This window comes from Cinclus cinclus, chromosome 26, assembly GCF_963662255.1.
Source record: "Cinclus cinclus chromosome 26, bCinCin1.1, whole genome shotgun sequence".
NCBI classification, from domain to species: Eukaryota; Metazoa; Chordata; class Aves; order Passeriformes; family Cinclidae; genus Cinclus; species Cinclus cinclus.
Genome location: NC_085071.1, coordinates 2546782 through 2564974, shown reverse-complemented (window position 1 = coordinate 2564974; position 18193 = coordinate 2546782). Strand labels below are relative to the sequence as shown.

The 18193-nt window shown below is 60.8% G+C and overlaps 1 protein-coding gene across 1 annotated transcript in view; it reads left to right on the top strand.

Moving 5' to 3' along the window:
• The first annotated feature begins 249 nt into the window (after nucleotides 1-249).
• Nucleotides 250-18193, top strand: part of FOXO6 (forkhead box O6) — a 32365-nt gene continuing 14421 nt past the window's right edge. The window contains exon 1 of the mRNA XM_062509082.1: nucleotides 250-678. Coding sequence (XP_062365066.1) covers nucleotides 250-678 — 429 coding nt within the window. The remainder of the gene's footprint in view (nucleotides 679-18193) is intronic.

Sequence of the window (18193 nt, the reverse complement as noted above, 5' to 3'; positions counted from 1 at the left end):
CGGGCACAGCCGCCTCCTAGAGCCGCCGGACCCGGGGCTCCCCCGGACTCGGGGCTCCCCCTGCCAGGACCCGCGCACCGAGCGGCTCCTCCTTCTCTTCTCTCCAGCCGGGCAGGGAGCCCGCCTTCGCAGTCCTCTCCCTCTCGAGATTTTGGGTTTTTTGTTGTGTGTTTGGGTTTTTTTTTTTTTGGGGCGGAAACCGCCCGTAACTCCGGGGGGGGGCTGTGGGGTGGCAGCGGGGAGGCGACCATGGAAGAAAAGCTCCAGGCGCATCAGGTGGAGATCGACCCGGATTTCGAGCCGCAGAGCCGTCCCCGCTCCTGCACTTGGCCTCTCCCCCATCCCGACTTGGCGGCGGAGGAGGAAGATGGGGGCGCGGGGGGAACCCCGGCACTGGCGGCCGGCGGGGACGGAGCCGAGAACGCGGCGGCCCCGGTGGAGCGCAGAGTCGCCGCCGCTCCCCCGCCGCCTCCCGGTGCGGATGTGGGGCAGCTCCGCAAGGCCAAGACCTCCCGGCGCAACGCCTGGGGAAACCTCTCCTACGCCGACCTCATCACCAAAGCCATCGAGAGCTCGCCGGAGAAGCGCCTCACCCTCTCCCAGATCTACGACTGGATGGTGCGATATGTCCCCTACTTCAAGGATAAAGGAGACAGCAACAGCTCCGCCGGCTGGAAGGTACCTGACCCCCTGACCCCAACCCCAGCGCAACTTTGCCCTCTCTCCCGAAGGTGTGCCGGAACACGGAGGTTTCTCCCGGGGCAGCCGGAGCTTGGTCCCGGCGGGGAGGTTTGGAGGATCCCCGCCATCCTCACAGCTGGGGACATAAGGGCTCGGTCAAGTTTTGGGTAGAGCTGGTTCCTCGTGGTGCTGTGTTTTGGAACCGGGGTGAGCTCTTGTCCCTGTGTCCCCCGCCGCTCTCGGGCTGAGGATCGGAGCGGTGCCGCCATCCCCCCGGAGGTCAGGGCGAGGGTTGGCGACAAGCAGCGGGGTCGCGGGCAGCTCTCCCCGGCGAGCCAGCCCTGGGTTACAGTGAGTGCCAGCCCCAGGTACCGGGGTACAGTGAGTGATAACCCCACAGCCGCAGCTCTCCTGGCCCGGCCGTGGGGACCCCGGCCGTGCCAGGTCCCCGCGTGCCGGTGGCACGGCCGGCAGGACGGCCGTAGGGAGGGCTGTTCCCAAACATCTGCCTCCAGACTGGCTTTTACCCAGCGCGTCCCCGCTGTCTCAGCCTCCGCCTTCTCCGGGGCCGCGTCCCCCTCCCGGGGGGCCAGGCAGGCAGCGCACGGTCCCCGCGGCTCCAAGCTGGCATTCCCCGGCTCTGTGCTTGCCTGGCACTGTGGGCTCGTTAGGATTCCCTGGCGCAGGCAGTATTCCCTTCTCTGCCACTGCGAGCTGGGGACCCGTGGCACCGGCCATCCCAGCACCGGCGAGGGCACAGAGCGTGCTGGGTCTGCCCCTGCCCCTCTGGCTGGGCTCTGCACTGAAAAGGGGGAAGAGATCGGCTGTGTCCAGATGGTGTCAGTAAAAAGGAGCCAGTTTCTCTTAAGTCCTCCCCTAAGCCCTGTCACCTCCAGTGTGATTAGTGTGTTACCAGGCTCTGGGGGCTCCCACGCCAGCCAGTGGCCCTGGCACGCATGTCCTGGCTCTGTTGGTGGCAACCGGATCTGGCCCACCTCGGAGGGGCTCCTTCATGGGTGCAAACTGGGCTCTTTTGGAGCTGGAAGGCTGGACTGTGTGACACCTGTATCCAGGCTGTGGGAGCTGCTGTTGAGTGGAGGCTGGGCACCCACTCCTGATGAGTGGGCTGGGGGCAGCTGGTGTCCCCCCAGTGCGGGAAGGGCGTCAGGGCTGTGGAGGTGGCAGGAGGTGGTGCCTGTGTGGGGCCTCTCAAACCTCCCTCTGGGGTGAGACCTACACAGCCCAGGCATGTGCTGAGGAAAAAGGGTCTCTCAATGCTCACACTGATGGGGGCAGAAGGGGACATCCACTGATGGGGTCTGGAGATGTGTCAGGACTCTGGGCCCAGAGCTGGGAGGGCTGGGATGAGGAGTGAAGGGGTTTCCAGACAGTCGCACGTGTCATTGGTGGCTTCACAGTGGCTTCACATTGCGTGGTGTGCAAGGGGGGAGGACAGGCTCAGAGTCCAGCTGCTGTTGGGCAGCAGGGTCATTTTCAGGAGCTGCTTGCTCAGGTGGGCTCCCCTGTGTGCACTCTGTCATGGGATGCTCTCCCCTTTCCTGGCCCATCTCTGGCTTGGAGCGCCTCTGCCTGGGCTGTGGGCAGGTGGCTCTGCTGCCTGGGATTCACTGCTGGGGTTGCTTCCCTCCTGGCAGCCTGCCTTGCCCCCCGGTTTGCACTGGGATTTGAACCCTCTAGCTGTGCTGAGGGAGGGTGAAGTGCCCTGCCCACCCTGCCTGCACTCTGGGCTGGGCAGAGCGAGCTGCCCTGGAGCCTCTCCTGGTGCTGCAAGTGCCCAGTGCCCAGCTGGTGCTGCGAGGGCTTGCAACAGCCCAGAGTGAGAAGCAGAGACCTCCTTTGCGTGGTGGTTTCATCAGACACCACCATGTCAGGGGCTAAACACCTTCCCCGCAGCCCGCGGTCTCTCCTGGCTGTCCCCTGCCCAAACTCCCTCGGTGTCCCCTCCCCCAGGTGTCCCCAGGGCAGTCAGTTTTCCCTTTGGCCCCAGGCCTGGGAGAAGCATGACAGGGCTGCAGGTTTTTATTGCCCAGCGCAGCAGAGCTGGAGCGAGGTCTTGGCTGCTTCTTTGGTTGGTTCCTTCACAGCCTCTTGGTGCTGGACAGAGCAGGATGGGGGGGGGGGAGATCTGGTGGCCTGGCTGGGGGCCCAGAATCCCCACAGGCATTGGCTGTGCTGCTGCTCTGGAAGGACTCTGTGGGATCATGGAATGCTTTGAGTTGGAAGGGACCTTAAAGACCATCTCATCCCACCCCTTGCCTTGGGCAGGGACACCTTCCCCTAGACCAGGTTGCCCAGAGCCATGTTCAGCCTGGTCTTGAACACTTCAGATCCCACTCTTGACATCTCCAAACCCTCTCTGCATTGCTCCGGCACTGGAGGGACCTTCAGAGCTGGACCCTTCCTGCATCCAGCTGGCAGTGGGGATGCTGATGGCTGTGGTGTCTGATGTGTCTGTCAGGAATGTGTACCTTAGGCTGGTGGTTGTCTCTTGAAAGGGAAGGCTGTTGGCAGGGGTTGTATTTTGGGGTCAGGCCTCTCCTTTCCCACCAGGCTGTGCATTGCATTACATGGTTTCATTAAATCGTAGACTCTTGGAATGGTTTGGGTTGGAAGGGACGCTAAAACTCATCTCATTCCACCCCCTTCCACCAGCCAGGGACACCTTCCACTATCCCAGGTTGTTCCAAGCCCTGTCCAACCCGCCCTTGGTCCTTTCCAGGGATGGGGCAGCCACATCATTCACGGTGAGGTAAACTGAGGGACAGAACCCAAACACCTCGGCCATGCCCAGCCAGGACTAGGACCTGTCTGGGTCTGATGAGAACACAGTGGGGTGCTCTGGCTGCTGATCCTTGGGGAGTGCATTCCCCCACAGGCTGAGCTGGCTTGTTGGGTTTGTGCACCAGGAGCTGCTGCTGCTTCCTGATGCAGGGCAGCGGGTGCCCGCTGACTGACAGTTCTGCTTAATTAGGGAGTTGTTATTTTATCAATTCCAAAGCGCTTGAAGTTTTCTGCTCCAGCTCACGCTTTCCTCTTGTTAATGGGAAACCAACACCCTCCGTCAGAAAGGCAGCAGCACTGATGCATTTAAAAGGGTTCTGCTTGCTCCAGTTTGACATCCAAAATATAACAATCAAGCCATCAGCTGGTGGATGCCTGTTTGATGCGGCTCTGACAGCGCTGAAAACCTTAATTTCCCAGCCCTCCCTCCACCTCCTCCTCCTTTATATTGCCGGGTTGGTAGCGTGGCGGCCGTGCCTGGCATGGGGGCCGGGGCTGCCATGCAGAGACACCCCCCTGCCAAGTGCCAGCATCCTCCTGCAGGGCAGAGCAGAAATGAATTTGGGGGAAAAAGGTGTGGAAATGGTGTGTGAGTGGGAGTGTGGTCAGAGTTCTCATCTCTCTCGTTTTCTCATTTCATTTCCCAAGGATTTGGGGTACCAGGCTGCTTCCCCTCCCTGCTGCTCTGTGGACCCCTGAGCTGTGGCCAAGAGGGAGGGTCCCACTGGGTACTCCAGAGGATTTTTCCAGGGAGCAGCCTCTGGCTCTGTGGCTCTCTCACTGGTGCCACCCCCTGCCCTTCCCTTCTTGGATGGGGACAGTGCCTCTGGAGCCTTGCCCGGTGTGTCTGGAGAGGCTCCATCCGTGGGGATGACTCTCCCCTCACGGAGGGCAGCCCGAGTACCACGAGGGCGTGGGTGTTGCCACTGGGGGTGGCACAGCAGTGAAGGTGCAGTGACGGGGAGGATGGGGTGACCTGGCTCGCTCCCGTTTGTGCTGGGATCGGCAGTGTGGCTAACACCGGCTCGGGGGGACTCACCAGGGCATGGCCCCGGGCTGAGCGTGGGCTGGCTGCTCAGGGCTCCCCTTGGGCCAGTTCGGCTGGGCTCGCTCACAGATCCCATCCTCTCCATATATGGAGATTTTTCCAGCGGCGGGGAGAGCCTGCTACTCCCCGGAGTGCTGCCCTGGGCTGGGAGCAGAGGGGCTGGGAGAGCTGGGTCAGCCCGAGGAGCATGCAGGGCCGGGAGGAGCTGCTTCTCCTCGGGGAGCGCCTCTGCTTCTGCTCCACGCAGCTCCTGCATAAACTGCCCTGGCTCTCCTGTTCCCACAGGTGCAACACCCCTGGGATCCCCTTGTGTGAGGGGACCCCCTCACCCTTTCCCACAGCACGGGCAGGGTCCCTCTGGATTGTGGGATGGGGTCTCTGACCCTTCAGTACCACGAGGCTGGAGTGGGGGTCTCCCCACCTGTCCCCGGCTTCGCCCAGGGATGGGGGAGCCCACTCACATCCCACTGATGTTCTGCAGTGCTGCTACTGCTGTGGCTGGGAGGAATCCCCTTTCCTCCTTCCCACCTCATTTCGCTCTGTCCTTTTAAAGGTTTTCATCTTCTAATTTTTTTTCCCCCCTCTCTCCCTTCTTCTGGAATCGCTTCTCATGCAGCGCTAACTGCTGAAGTAACACAAACCTGCTAAATGGTCCGGCTTTATGATAGCATAAAAATGATACTACAGAAGCGAGTGGGGCTTTATTAAACCCCAGGGAAAGGCTCCAAATGAACAGCTTGCTCTGCTCTTAGCTTCCTCCCCCCACTTCCCCCTTTATTTTTAATAACCACTGGAATATAAACTACGGTTAAGATCCTGTGGACTAGAAGAGCACTTGCAGCCTGGCATTCTCACCATCCTTTCCCCCATGGATCCCTGTGTGCATTCCTCCCTCCATTTCCCAATACTGGGATGGGAAGAAGACCACCATCCTGGGCTAGGAAATGGATTTCGTAATTAAAAAACCTTGTAAATATTTTTAAGGGAGGCTGTGGATTGGGCCAGGTATGTTTTGGGAGTGAGCTGGGGATCCTTGGCCAGGCTTCCCATCCCAGTGGGGCCCTCACTGGGATGCTGCTGGCAGTGGGAGGCCCTTGGGGCTTAAGGAGTGAGGCTGGACTCCTGTCACCTCTGGGTCCTTGCATGGAATTTGTAGGAACAGGATGAATGTCCCCTCTCCATGCATCAACAGGGTCTGGGTATGGTTGGACCCCCATCCTTGGGGCCCATCCCAGGCCTCACAGCCACTGTGTCCTCGGGGGTGCTCTGAAGCTGAGACTGGGTCTCCCCTTGCCCTGACACCCTGCTGCACCCCGACCCTGCCTGTGGAGAGGCAGCTGCTCCCCTGTCCCCTGCACCCACCACGGTGGGCTCCCTTCTCCCAGCTCACATTACTTTTAATTATCCTGACACTTCCCGCCGGCTCCAGCGTAGGTGCCTGATTAGTGCTGAGGTGAAAGGCACTTTGGGTTATGGAAGGACACGCGGAGGCTCGCCTGTCTGCTGCTGAGGCTCATTTTGGACAGCATCTGTTCATTATTATGTGGTGCCTTGGCCTGGTGCCAGCCAGGGGAACTGAAAGCCCCGGCACAAAGCTCGCTTTCACCCGCTGCGGGGAAGAGGAGGAGGAGGAGAAGAAGGAGGCACCCGATGCTGGGCGGGGAGTCCGGGCACCCCCCAAGGGAGGGAGGCTGGTGCCTTCCTTCCCAGCAGGGATGCTCCAGCATCCCAGGGCATCCCGAACTGCTGCCTGCTGTGAGGTGTCACAGAGTCATAATCAGACTGGTTTGGGCTTGAACATCATCTTGTTCCAGCCCCCTGCCGTGGACAGGGACAACTTCCACTGGGAGATGTCCATCCCTGAGACTGCTGCTGTCCTGTGGGGTGGCAGTCAGCAGCACAATGGGGTGATATTGGGGTCTGTGTGGCTGGTGTCCACTTTTCAGCAAGGAACTCCTCCTTCCCCTCCCAGGACCCCCGTGCCACTTCGAGCATCCCTCCATGCCCAGCAGGGCTTGGAGCAGGATGGCTCTCAGGCTTTTCCACTGGGGTTGATGGCACTTGGTGTGCACTGAGCCAGGGATGCAGCAGTGATGCAGCCCAGCTCCTGCTCCCCGGGGCCTGTAGGGCCGAGGAGGTTTCCCAAACAGCCCAGGATGCTGGCAGTGGGATGGCTCCACCCGGATCCCCTGGTGCTGACAGACACCTGCCTGTGGGGCTGGGCAGATCCCAGGGGTGCAGGCAGTGATGCTGCCAGGCACCTGCAGTCTCTGTGGGCATGTATTCCCTCACACGTTCCCTTGTGTGTTCCCTCTTGTGTTCCCTTGTGTGTTCCTGTGCCTGGGGTGTGCCAGGCTCCCCACGTATCTCAAACTCACACCTTGCAGGAGAATGCAGGTCGGGTGTGCCAGGGCAGCACAGGAAGGACCCTCAAACACTTCAAGCCAGCTCCTACTGACTGCTGCACCTCCCTCCTGGGAGCATGGGCTGGTGACAGTGTCCCCCTGTCCCCGGGGACCTTGGGGGACAGCATGTCCTTGGGGACACAACATGAGCGTGCTTTGGGGTGCAGGCACTGGGGGCTTTTGAAGGCTGTGGCTGCATGGGTAGGGGCAGCCCAAGCCAGGGCACCGAGCAGCCGCCTTTGATTTACTTGGGATGGGGAAAAAAAAAAAAAGCCCCACCAATTAAAAAACACACAAACCACCCCACCAAAATAAAAGAGGCAATGGCACGGAGGAGAAGAAAGGCAGGGGTTGTTCGCAGGCGCCTGGCGCGGTGCCAGCGCGGGGACGCTCCGGAGCAGACATGCCAAGCTGTAATTGCAGACAGGCTCATTTTGAGAGACGAGACGGTTATTTTTAACTCGCGTTAAGGTAATGCACTGATCTCCTGCCTGTGGGTTCAAAAGTTCACCCCCCCCTCCCCCAAGACCCCCTTTGCTCACCCACCCCGTCGGGGTTCCTCTGCTCAGGCTGTGAGTGACCCCTGGGCAGCACATGCTGGTCCCCACAGCTCCGCTCCCGGGCAGCCTGGCACTGCCCACGCCTTCACCCTCCTCTGTAGTGTCTCGCAGGGAGTCCTGCTCATCTCCTGCAGGACTGGGAGGAGGCTGTGGCCAGGCTGGCCCTGGGGTGTGGAGGAGACGGGCATTCGTGGTGCTGTGCCAGCTCCATGCCCAGCTCTGGCACTGCTGTGATACCCAAGGAATGTGCAGGGGATGGGTGCTGTGTGCCAGGGTGCCAGATCCTGCTGGGAGCCTGATGGGAAAGCCTTGCACTGCTCTCAGTGGTGGCACTGTCCGCTTTCCAGGTCCCCAAGCAGTTTCCAGTCCTGGCCACACGCACTGGTGACTGTGCTGCCCTAGGGATCGCTGGCAGACTTGCAGGAGTGACAGGGCAATGTGGAGGTGGTAGGACATGGGTTCCCCCCTCCTCTGCCTCACTGGGTGCCCACAGGAGCACTGAGCCTGCAGGTCATTCCTCAGGCTGGAGCAGCCCAGGAACTCTCAGTGCCATTCATTGGGCTAGGCTGAGGATGTGTGGCCACCTCAGCTCTGTTTTTTCCCTTAAAATACATTGCACAGTGCCACGAGGGCACTGGGGGCAGCTTTCCTGCCCTGGCACAGGGTGTCACCGACACCCATGCAGTGCCAGGCTGGGGAACCTGGAGACGAGCCTGGCACCCCAACCCTCTGCCCAGACCACGTGAAGGGAAAGTGGAGCAGGAACGCCCCAAAACGTGTCACGTTTGGACCTGTAATAGCTGTGATGAATCCTTTCCCCCCTCCCCAGCCGCTCCCAGGAGCTCAGCAGCTGGGAGCCGGCGGGAATGCGGCCCCGGGATGCTCCCGAGCAGGAGCAGCGTGTCCGGCCCCCTGTCCCCAAACGCCCTCTCGCCCTGCTTGGTGGCGTCAGCAGTTTGCCAGACGGCCGGGAACTCCCTGCACGCTCGAGATGGCTTTTGTCCTCGGCTGTCGCATGGCTGGGGCCGCCAGCTGCAGGTGCTGTGCTGCTTCTCGGCTCGGCATTTCCCTCCCCTCTCACGTCGCGCTGAGCTGCGGGGTTTGCGGGAATCCAGGGGGAGCTGAGCCTTTCTGAACGCATTTCGTGGCATTTCGCTGCTCGTCCTGGCTCACTGCGGCCGCCGGAGCCGATAAATCAGGGAGCAGAGCCCGGCTGCGCCCGGATGAATTGCGGTGCCATTATCCATAATGAGTTCAGGGGGATGGCACGGCAGGAGCCGCGGGGAGCCTGGCACAGCCTGAGCCGTGGGAAGCCTGGCCGGGTCATTCCCGGACTGTAACCCTGGCAAAGCCGGGGGCATCTGCCGGGCTGGGAGATGGCCGCACGCTTTTTGTGCAGTGCCAGGAGATGGGAAGGGCTGCCCGGCATCCCCGCACAGGGACGCGGAATGAGGGATCTGGGGACACCACTGGCTCCATGCTGGCATCTGTGAACGCTGGGGGACTGGGCACAACACCGTGGCACGATGAGGTTTGGAGCATCCCCAAAGCCTGCCCAGGCTGTTGGATGTGTTTGATAGCACAGGGTTGGAAACATCCAGTGTGAGCTGTAAGGATGGAAGAGCCAGGGAGACCGGGACTGTGACCGTGCTTAGGACTCTGGTTAGGACTGTACTGTGATCTCCTTTAGCAGTGGCTGCTTCCTGTCGTGGTTGCAGGGCACTGGGAGCCATCCCATCCCATCCCATCCCATCCCATCCCATCCCATCCCATCCCCAGTTGGGGCTCTGGTGGCTGCTGGGAGTGAGTTCCAGCAGGATGAAGATGGGCAAGTGCCTGTCTCTGCCCAGCTACACCACCAAGTTTGGGCAGCCTGGACACCAGCCATCATCTCCTCCCTGCATCCTGGCCAGACCCACCCTCACCTCCCTACCCCAGGTGCAAATGTGTGTGCGGGATGCAGGGGAGGGATTCACAAGCTTGTGGAGCGACAGACTTATCAATTTTGGCTTTTGTTTCGAGGCTGTCAAACCTATGCCTGTCCCAGGGATGTAAGACAGCATTTTATTGCTGCCTGCTTGATGGTTGTTCCCTTCTCCTCTGTGGCTGTGATTTATCTCTGCACTTTGTGCTGATTGGATTAGAAGTTTAAATGCTAAGGGTGCATAACAATATATTTTTCTTATTAATATTAAAAAATCATTATTGGATTTTTTATAGTTCTGTTTTGAATTGAATCCCCTTGCTTGATTTATTTTCTCTCCCAGAGTAGAATTTAATGCTAATAGGAACAATCATTGCTTTGTTTTGAATCTTTGACTGTTTGGAAAACTTTCCGTGCAAAGGGAAATTACAGCATTATTAAGAGTCCATTAAAAGAGGGTTTGCCCATTCCTCGCTATTACCTGTAAGCTGGAGGGAAAACAAAAAAGCCAAGACAAGGAGTCTCTTTTTCAGGGTTTCTGCTCACACCCTTGCTGAGGTGTAAGACAGTGATGGCGCTGGTTGTTAAAATTTGCTCTGTTCTGTCACAGGGATTAACTTCAGGTCCTGTTGGGTTGGCGCTGGTTGGTGAAGGTGTGTGTGGCAGAGAAGTTCACAGGTGAAAGGCAGGAGCTGACTGTGGGACTGGGGGTAGCTCTGCTTCCCACCAGATTTCATGTTTTTAAGGAAAATAGTAGGAACAGGACAGCACTCCCGGCTGACTCAGCGTGTCCCCAGCACTGCGGGTACCAGCGATGGAGGATGCTGAGTTCCTCCCTGTTCTACCCTTTGCCTAGGAATGCTAAACCCTCTGCCCATGCATGGGGACCCCCCAGTGCCCACCCAAGCTCTGGGACCCACCACCTCCTTGTGGTTGTGCCCATTGTGCCTCACATTCTGGCAGCCACCTGGAGCAGTGCTGGGCAGAGCCCCACGGGCAGCCCTGGGGAGCAGGGCCAGGCAGGTGGGATGGGACAGGGGCTGGGCACACGGTGCCAGGCAGGTGGGATGGGACAGGGGCTGGGCACACGGTGCCAGGCAGGTGGGATGGGACAGGGGCTGGGCACACGGTGCCAGGCAGGTGGGATGGGACAGGGGCTGGGCACACGGTGCCAGGCAGGTGGGATGGGGCAGGGGCTGGGCACACGGTGCCAGGCAGGTGGGATGGGACAGGGGCTGGGCACACGGTGCCAGGCAGGTGGGATGGGACAGGGGCTGGGCACACGGTGCCAGGCAGGTGGGATGGGGCAGGGGCTGGGCACACGGTGCCAGGCAGGTGGGATGGGGCAGGGGCTGGGCACACGGTGCCAGGCAGGTGGGATGGGGCAGGGGCTGGGCACACGGTGCCAGGCAGGTGGGATGGGGCAGGGGCTGGGCACACGGTGCCAGGCAGCTGGAAACATGCCTGGGGCAGGCGCAGCAGCAGCGGGGAGCTGTGCCAGGCTTGGAACGCAGCAGCAGGGCTGGCAGGGCACCACAGCCTGCCTGGGCATGGTGGGGCAGGCCTGGGCACCCACGGCCCTGCAGCACCGGGGGAGCAGGAGGGTGGGGTGTGGGGTGTGGGGTGTGGAGTGTGGGGGGCATAGCTGGGAGCGGCAGGAATGTCAGCCCCAGGCATGCAGGGGCTGCGTTGTTGGCATGAACTTCCCTGCAGGGCTGTGCTGTGCCAGGCCACCACCCTGCACCCCAAAAACTGTACCTGGCACCCCTCACTCTGCTCCTCAAAATCTGCATTCACTATCCTGCAGCTGCTCCCCATGCTATCCACTCTGGTCCCCAAACCTGCACCCTTAATCCTGCACTCTGCGCTCCATGCCTTGCTCCCCAGACTCTGCACCCCAGAATGTGCATCCTGCACCCCTCATTGTGCTCCCCAAAGCCTGCAGTTGTGCACCCCAGAACTGCACTCTCCTCCCTTCAGCATGCATTGTGCTTCCCGATCTCTGCTCCCTGCTCCCCTAAACTTGCACACTCTACCCTGCAGCCTGCCCCCCAAACCCTGCAGCCTGTACCCCACCTGCCTGGACTCCCTCCCACATGCACTTCCTGCCATCCTGCACCTGCTTCCCCTGTGTACCCCATACCCTGGACCCACACACAGAGAAAACCTCCTGTGCTTTCTGGAAACCCCATACCCACACTCATTGCCTCTGCCCCACACACCTGGTCCTGGGAGAGCTCCACACCTTGGACTCCAGACTGGGGCACTACTCCCTGCCCCTCGGGGGGTTTCCCAGTCAGCCCAGTGCACTGTGAGCACTGGAACACTCTCTTTTGCTGGGACTCTGTGCCAATGCCCACAAGTCCTGATGTGCTTGGCTCTGCCTCCCAGCCCCTCTGTGCTCTGTGGGTTATGGGGTGTCATTAGGTGGAACCCCTGACCCCCTGGCCCCATGGCACACTAGCAGCAGTAGTGGGGATGGATTCCAGATCCATCCAGACTGGAGGTGCAGTGCCATTCCTGTTCACTGCAGTGCAGTGAGGTGAGGATTCCCAGATTCCCAGCAAACGTGTTCTCAGGTGTCCTCCCACGTGCCAGGACTTCCTGGCAGAGATTTCCCACTGCCCATTCCGGGCCAGGCAGTTCTGGGATCCCGGCAGGATTCGCTCATCCCCCCGTGCAAATTTTTTGGCTGACCCTCTCTTGTTTTCCCTCTGTCCTGGAGCCTGAGTGAACCAGCCAAGGAACAGGAGCCTCCTGCCAGGCTCCCATGCCAGTGGTGAGACTGTCACTGACTGGGGGACTTTGAGGTGGGGACCAGTGTGGGGGAACATGGGGTTACCACCAGGATGCAAGGTGGGGTCTGGGCAGGTACCTGTGTGCCTTCCTGAGGTCAGGGACAACTCTCTCCACCCATGTGGGTCTCAAGGGATGACCCCACAGCTGGGTTTTGGGCAGTGAGGTGGGGAGACGTGGGGTGCAGTGCTGTGGGAAGGCTGGGGTGCAGGGCTGGGAGATTTGAGATTTGCAGGGCTGGGAAGTGGCTGCGTGCAGGAGGGCCAGCCCCAGCCAGGCTCCCAGTTTAACCAACAAGGTCCCAGCAAGGTACCCAGCTTCGGGGGTCTGGGGCAGGACCCCCCCAGCCAAGATGCTGAGGTGGCTCCTCAGCAGGGGACAGATGCCCAGAGTCCCGTCCTGCCTCACTGAAGCACCCCCATGGTGACACAACCCCGGGGAAACAGGGCCAGCTATGGTCCCTGGGACCCCCCTCCCTGTCTCCAGCCCTCCCCACAGCCTAAATCCTGCTCCTGCACGTGGAGAGTGAGTAGAACCCGGGGCTCCAGCAATTATGCTTGTGCCCTGAATAATTCATGGCTTCAGCAGAGCCTTTCCCTTCCTGCTGGCCCCAGCTGCCCCCCCCAGCATTGCCTGGCTTTGGGGGTGCTGTGGGTGGGGGTATAGGCTGGCTGGAGCAGTGGGCTGGGACAGAGGGAGGGTTTGTCACCTGCAGTTTGCTGCCAGGTGCTGGGGATGGGAGGGCAGGTAGCCCCCGGACCTGCTGCTCCCCCACCCCTGTGCCTCAGTGTCCCCCTTGTCACTGTGCCAGGGATGGGGGACTGAGCTGGTTTTGCTGCCTGGCTCAGGACACCCCATCTTTTAGGGGATCTCTGCACAAGTGCAGCTCTTCCTGCAGGGCTGCATTTGCTCCAGGGCAGGTCAAGCCCCTCCATCCAGGATCTGGCTGCGGGGTCGGGAGCAGCGAGGGGTTAAATGCACTAAAGCCAGTGTGAAACTTTTGGCTGGGGAGCTGCAGGCAGAAAGTGCATTTGTAGCCGCAAGTGGCTGCCTTGAAGACGATCCAGATTTGTCTGGGAGCCGTCTGCTGCTAAAACCCTTTGATCCACTTACTTCTCCCCGGGGAGCTCCCTGCAGCTCTGGTGCTAATGCCCCCGTGGCGACAGGGGCTGAGCTGCCAGACGGATGCAGGGGAGACCCCCTCCCACTGCCAGGGAAGAGAGCAGCTGCAAAATAATTGGGGGGGGGGGGGCAAAAATAGAGGGGCTTGAGGATACAGGAGTGATGCCACCAGTCTTAATCAATGAAGTGTAGGGACTGGGAGAGGGTTTGGCTATTCCTGGGCTGTGGGAGGGATGGAGGATAGAGGGATGGGGGCATAGAGAGTGAAGGGATTCAGGGATGGAGGGTTGGAGGAGGTTTGGCTATTCTCAGGCTGTGGGCAGGGCTGGGGGGAGCGTTGCCAGGTGGTTCCCAAGATGCCAGGGCTTGGGGGGATGGTGGTGGTGTTGTGGGGAGGGTTTGCATCGTTGGTGTAACCCGAGGACTGCTGATCTGGGGGTTCCTAGCCTCAAGGCAGACGCCCCAGTGCTCAGTGGGCAGATCCTACTTGGCAGCCTGACCTGCTGGGTCAGGGGACTCGGGTGGTAAAAGTGGCTAAAAGGGGAAGGCAGGAGGAGGGAGGCAAATCCAGTGGGTTAAATGGGATACTGGCAGTTTGGGATCATAGGGACTCTTTTGCTTTTATCATAGGAAATGTTTAAAGATTGGGAAGCTGAAATCAGCTTCTGTACTGGACCTCAAATCACAGATTCCCAGATGGGTTTGCATTGGAAGGAATGTTAAAACTCATCCAGTGCCACCCTCTGCCGGGACACCTTTCACTATCCCAGGTTGGTCCAAGTCCCATCCAGCCCAGCCTTGGACACTGCCAGGGATCCAGGGGCAGCCACAGCTCCTCTGGGCACCCAGTGCCAGGACCTCCCTGCTCTCATAGGGAGTAATTTCTTCCCAGTATCCCGTCTATCCCTGCCCTCTGGCAGTTGAGTGGAAAATTCCCGTTTTCCAGTGGGTGTCAGGACTGAAGATTGTGCTCAGCTCTCCCGTGTGAGCAGCTCTGTCTCCCACCCTCCCCAGATCCCTACTGTGGGTGGGTGTCACCCTGTGGCTGTGGGTCTGTGCGGGTCCTGGCAGGACAGCAGTGCTGTACAGCTGGGACAGCATCAGTGATGGGGCTGGCACTGCGGGGGGACATCCCCCCTGCACCCCCTTAACACCCACGGGCGAGTTACGGACGGACCATCACCACAGGCTGCCAGTCTGTGCCCAGAGCAGGATGGAGCTGCGGGCAGGATGAGGAGGAGGAACTGTGACCTCCTCCCTCCTCGGGCTTGGCATCTGGGAGCTGCTCCGGAGGGGTTCACAAGGCGCTGCCAGCAGCCATGACCGCGCTCGTGGGAAGGGGAAAATCCCATCCCGGCGCTGGAGGAGCCGCAGGAGAGGCCAGGGGACGGTCAGGGCTGGGGACAGCCAGGGCTGGGGACGGTCACAGCCGGGTCCCGAGGGCTCCGGGAGGGTTGCAGGGGTGGGATGGAGGTGTGAAGGGAGGCTAGCGAGGAGCGAACAAAAGCTGCATTGAGTGACAGAGCCGGGGCCGCCAGCGGAGCAGGAGCCCGGCCAGGAAAAACAGGGTCTGGATCGGGGAGCAGCACATCGTGTCCCTGGCTGCGGCCGCCGCGCCTCGGTACATTGTGTAGCGGAGGAAGCTGGCGCAGGGACGGGCTGGCTCGGGCTGCCAGGGCACAGCTGACCCCGGGCACGGGCACGGGCACGGGCACGGGCACGGGCACGGGGGGCTCCCCTGCAGCCCGGGGCCGCGGGGCTGGGAGCCCACCGGGACCGGCCGGAGCCCGGGAGCTGCCGGCTCTGGGTCAGCGCTGGGAGAGGCGCTGGAGGGGGTCGGGATGCAGACAGCGAGCGGGCGCCGTGCCCAGGAATTCGAGGATGGTTTGCAGGCGGCGCTGCCCGGGCAGCAGCGGCTAATTCAGGCTAATTTAATTACAGCTCCGTGTCACGGAGCCGGGGGCCGGCGGTGCGTGGGGGCGGCTGGGGGCCCCCGGGTAGGGGTGGCCACTGAAGGGCTACCCCCGGGCATCGGTGGGATATGGGGGTCCTGTCGTCCCCACCTCTGCCGAGAGACCCTCAGGCAGGGTGTTGTAGCCAGACTGGCACCACAGGCAGGTGCCCAAAGCCTGGGGACCCCCAACTGGGTGGTGCTGAGGTGTGACCACGGGGGCTCAGACTCCTCGGGGTAGGATTCCGGAGGGAAAGACTCCTGGGAAGCTGCTTTCCTGCAGGGATGTGGCTTCCTCACTTCCTCCCTGTGCCTTGTCATCCCCTGTCCCCTGCCCTGGCATCTGCTCCAGCCCTGCTGCAACCCCCACCTCCCAGGAACACCCTAAAATTAACATCCAGGGGGGCTGTGGATGGGTTCAAGCTCCTGGGTCTGGCTTGAGGGTACTGTCACTGCAGTCTGGAGCTGGTTTGTTCTGGTGCTCTGGGCACTGGTTCCTACTGCCTGTTTTGGGGCATTTTGTGACACCCTCCTTCCCAGACCTGCCTGGACACCCTCCTTTTTTTTAAATTTTTTTTTTATAGTTTTATTTCCATGTGTCTGATTCCTCTGACTGACACACAAACCCCCAGTGGCAGTGTGGACCTGGGGAAGGTCCTGGGGCATGAGCTCCTGCCACAGTGATGGCTGATCCCACAGGCATCGCTGCCAGTTTGTAGGGGCCAGGTTATTGGGGGCTCTTGCTCCAGAGAAACCCATCAGCAATAAAAAACAGTCCTGAGGGTGCTGCAGGGCCTGGCCCAGAGCATCTCCTGTTCCTCCTCACTGCAGGAGGGCAGCCGGTCCCATTGCTCGGGAGCTGAGTGGCCCCGTGGGACGGTGGCAGTGTGGGGTGGGTCCGGATCCTCCCTTGAGCAGGACTGGGACCGGCTGCCTCTGCAGCTCTGGCTGATGTAATTTTTGCTATTACAGGTAAAACTGCTCTGCCCCGGGTGGCAAACTCCCCCAAGGCAGGCAGGAGAGGGTTGTTGTGTTCCTGTTGCTTTGCAGCAGCCTACAGAGATCCTGCTGCCTCCCCAGGGTGGTCCCAGCCTGCTTCCTCTCCTCCTCCTCCTCTTCCTCCTCCTCCTCAGGCTGCCTGTGCTGGCTGAGTCCTTTGCAGAGCCGTGCTTGGGGGGGTAGAGGCTGCACCATGAATGCCCCTGCCCCAACAGCCCCCCGGGTTGTTGTTCCCCTGGTCCTGCTGCGTTTGTGCCTGGTCTGGCAGCATTCCTGCATCCTGCTGCCTGCCCGTGGGAAGCATCCCTGTGTCCTGCCTCAGCCCGTGCAGGTGTAGCGCAGGGACCACCGCAGTGGCTGAGGCTTTCCTGTCACCCTGTGTGATCAAACAGTGCTCAGAGGGAGGGGTGACACCCTGCCCACGGTAATAGGGCATCCCTGGTGGTAGAGTCTGGGACACTGGGAAAAATCTTGAGGTGTTCCTGGTGCTTCTGAGCCCTTGGAGGGAAAAACAGAGGCTGTGATTGAGCTGAAGGTGGCATGGGGATGCAAATCCCCCCTCCATAGGGTGGGCTCACTGTCAGCCCCTGTCCATGGGCTGATGGGGGGAGCAGCAGGCTGGGGAACGTGGTTTTGTGGAGATCCAGGAGTAGGGGACAGGGAGCAGAGTGCTCAGCCAGTGCTGGGGCGCAGCTGGGGCTCCTCTGTCCCTGCTCCACCAGCCCAGCAGAGCAGCCCCAGGTGCGGTGGCAATGTCCCCAAGGGGAAAGTCCCCTCCTCATGGCCTTAACCAATGCCCCAGGGGGATGGCAATGGGAGAGCCAACCTCAGTGCCACGGGGCACAAACCCCGACCCGTTGGACTGCAGGCAGGTGAAGCTGGGCTGTGCTGCCAGGCCCCCACCCCAGCACCCACCTTACCTGCAGGATGTCGCCTGCTGTTTCCCTGGCAACGGCAATGGCATCCCGCACACCTCGGGCAGAGTTTCCCTGCATCCCCTGCGATGTCAGCCCTGTTTCCCGGGTAACCCAGCATCCAGGAGCTCTAGCAGGAAGGTAGTGGGGGTCCCCAGCTGCCTTCTGCTGTGCCCAGCCACTTGCCACCTGACAGCACTGGTGGAAGGGCTGTGCTGGTGTGGGGCCCATGGTGGCCTTGGGTGGTTGGGGACAAGATGACAAGTCCCAGAGCTGCTCTTTCTAAGGCAGGGATGGAAGGATGAGGCACGAGGCTGGCAGATTTGGGAGAGCAGGCAGCCCTGCCTGTCACGACAGAGCTCAGGTCACACTGCTCACTGCAGGTGCCTTGTGGGTCTGCCAAGTGTGGGGAGCCATGGGCAGCTCGGGGGTGGGAGCAAAAGCAAGGCTTGGGGACTCTGTACCTGTACACAGGGCTGGGGACTGTGTCTGGGCTTGTGGGCAGTCGACGTTCCCAAGGGAAGAGTAGCCAAGGGATGCTGGCAAGTGTCCAGGACAGCTGGTCATTCCTGAGCTTTTCTGGTCACCTCAGGGTTACTGGTCTTGGCAGGAGGGCACTGGTGAGGTGGGCTAAGCATTCCAGCACAGGCTGGAGTTGGAGTGATTGCCTGCAGCTGATGATGCCCTTCATGCCATGAGCCCATCCAGGGGTGAGTGTCAAGTGTCCCCCATGCTCTGTGCACAGCTTTGCCCCCTCCCACTCCCAGTGGCCTGTCCCCCACTCTCAGTGCATGTCTTGGGGTGACCAGACACCCCCTAAGCCCCAGGGTTCAGATCCCAGGGCAAGGGAGGTTGGGAGCCTCCCAGGATGGGCAGTTCCAAGTGCTTTCTCCAGCAGTGGGTGCAGAGCCAGGAAATTCCCTTGTTGAGGCAGCAGCACTCAGCCCTGCCCAGGGAATGTTTGGATGAAATTGGAGCCTGCAGCGCGGCA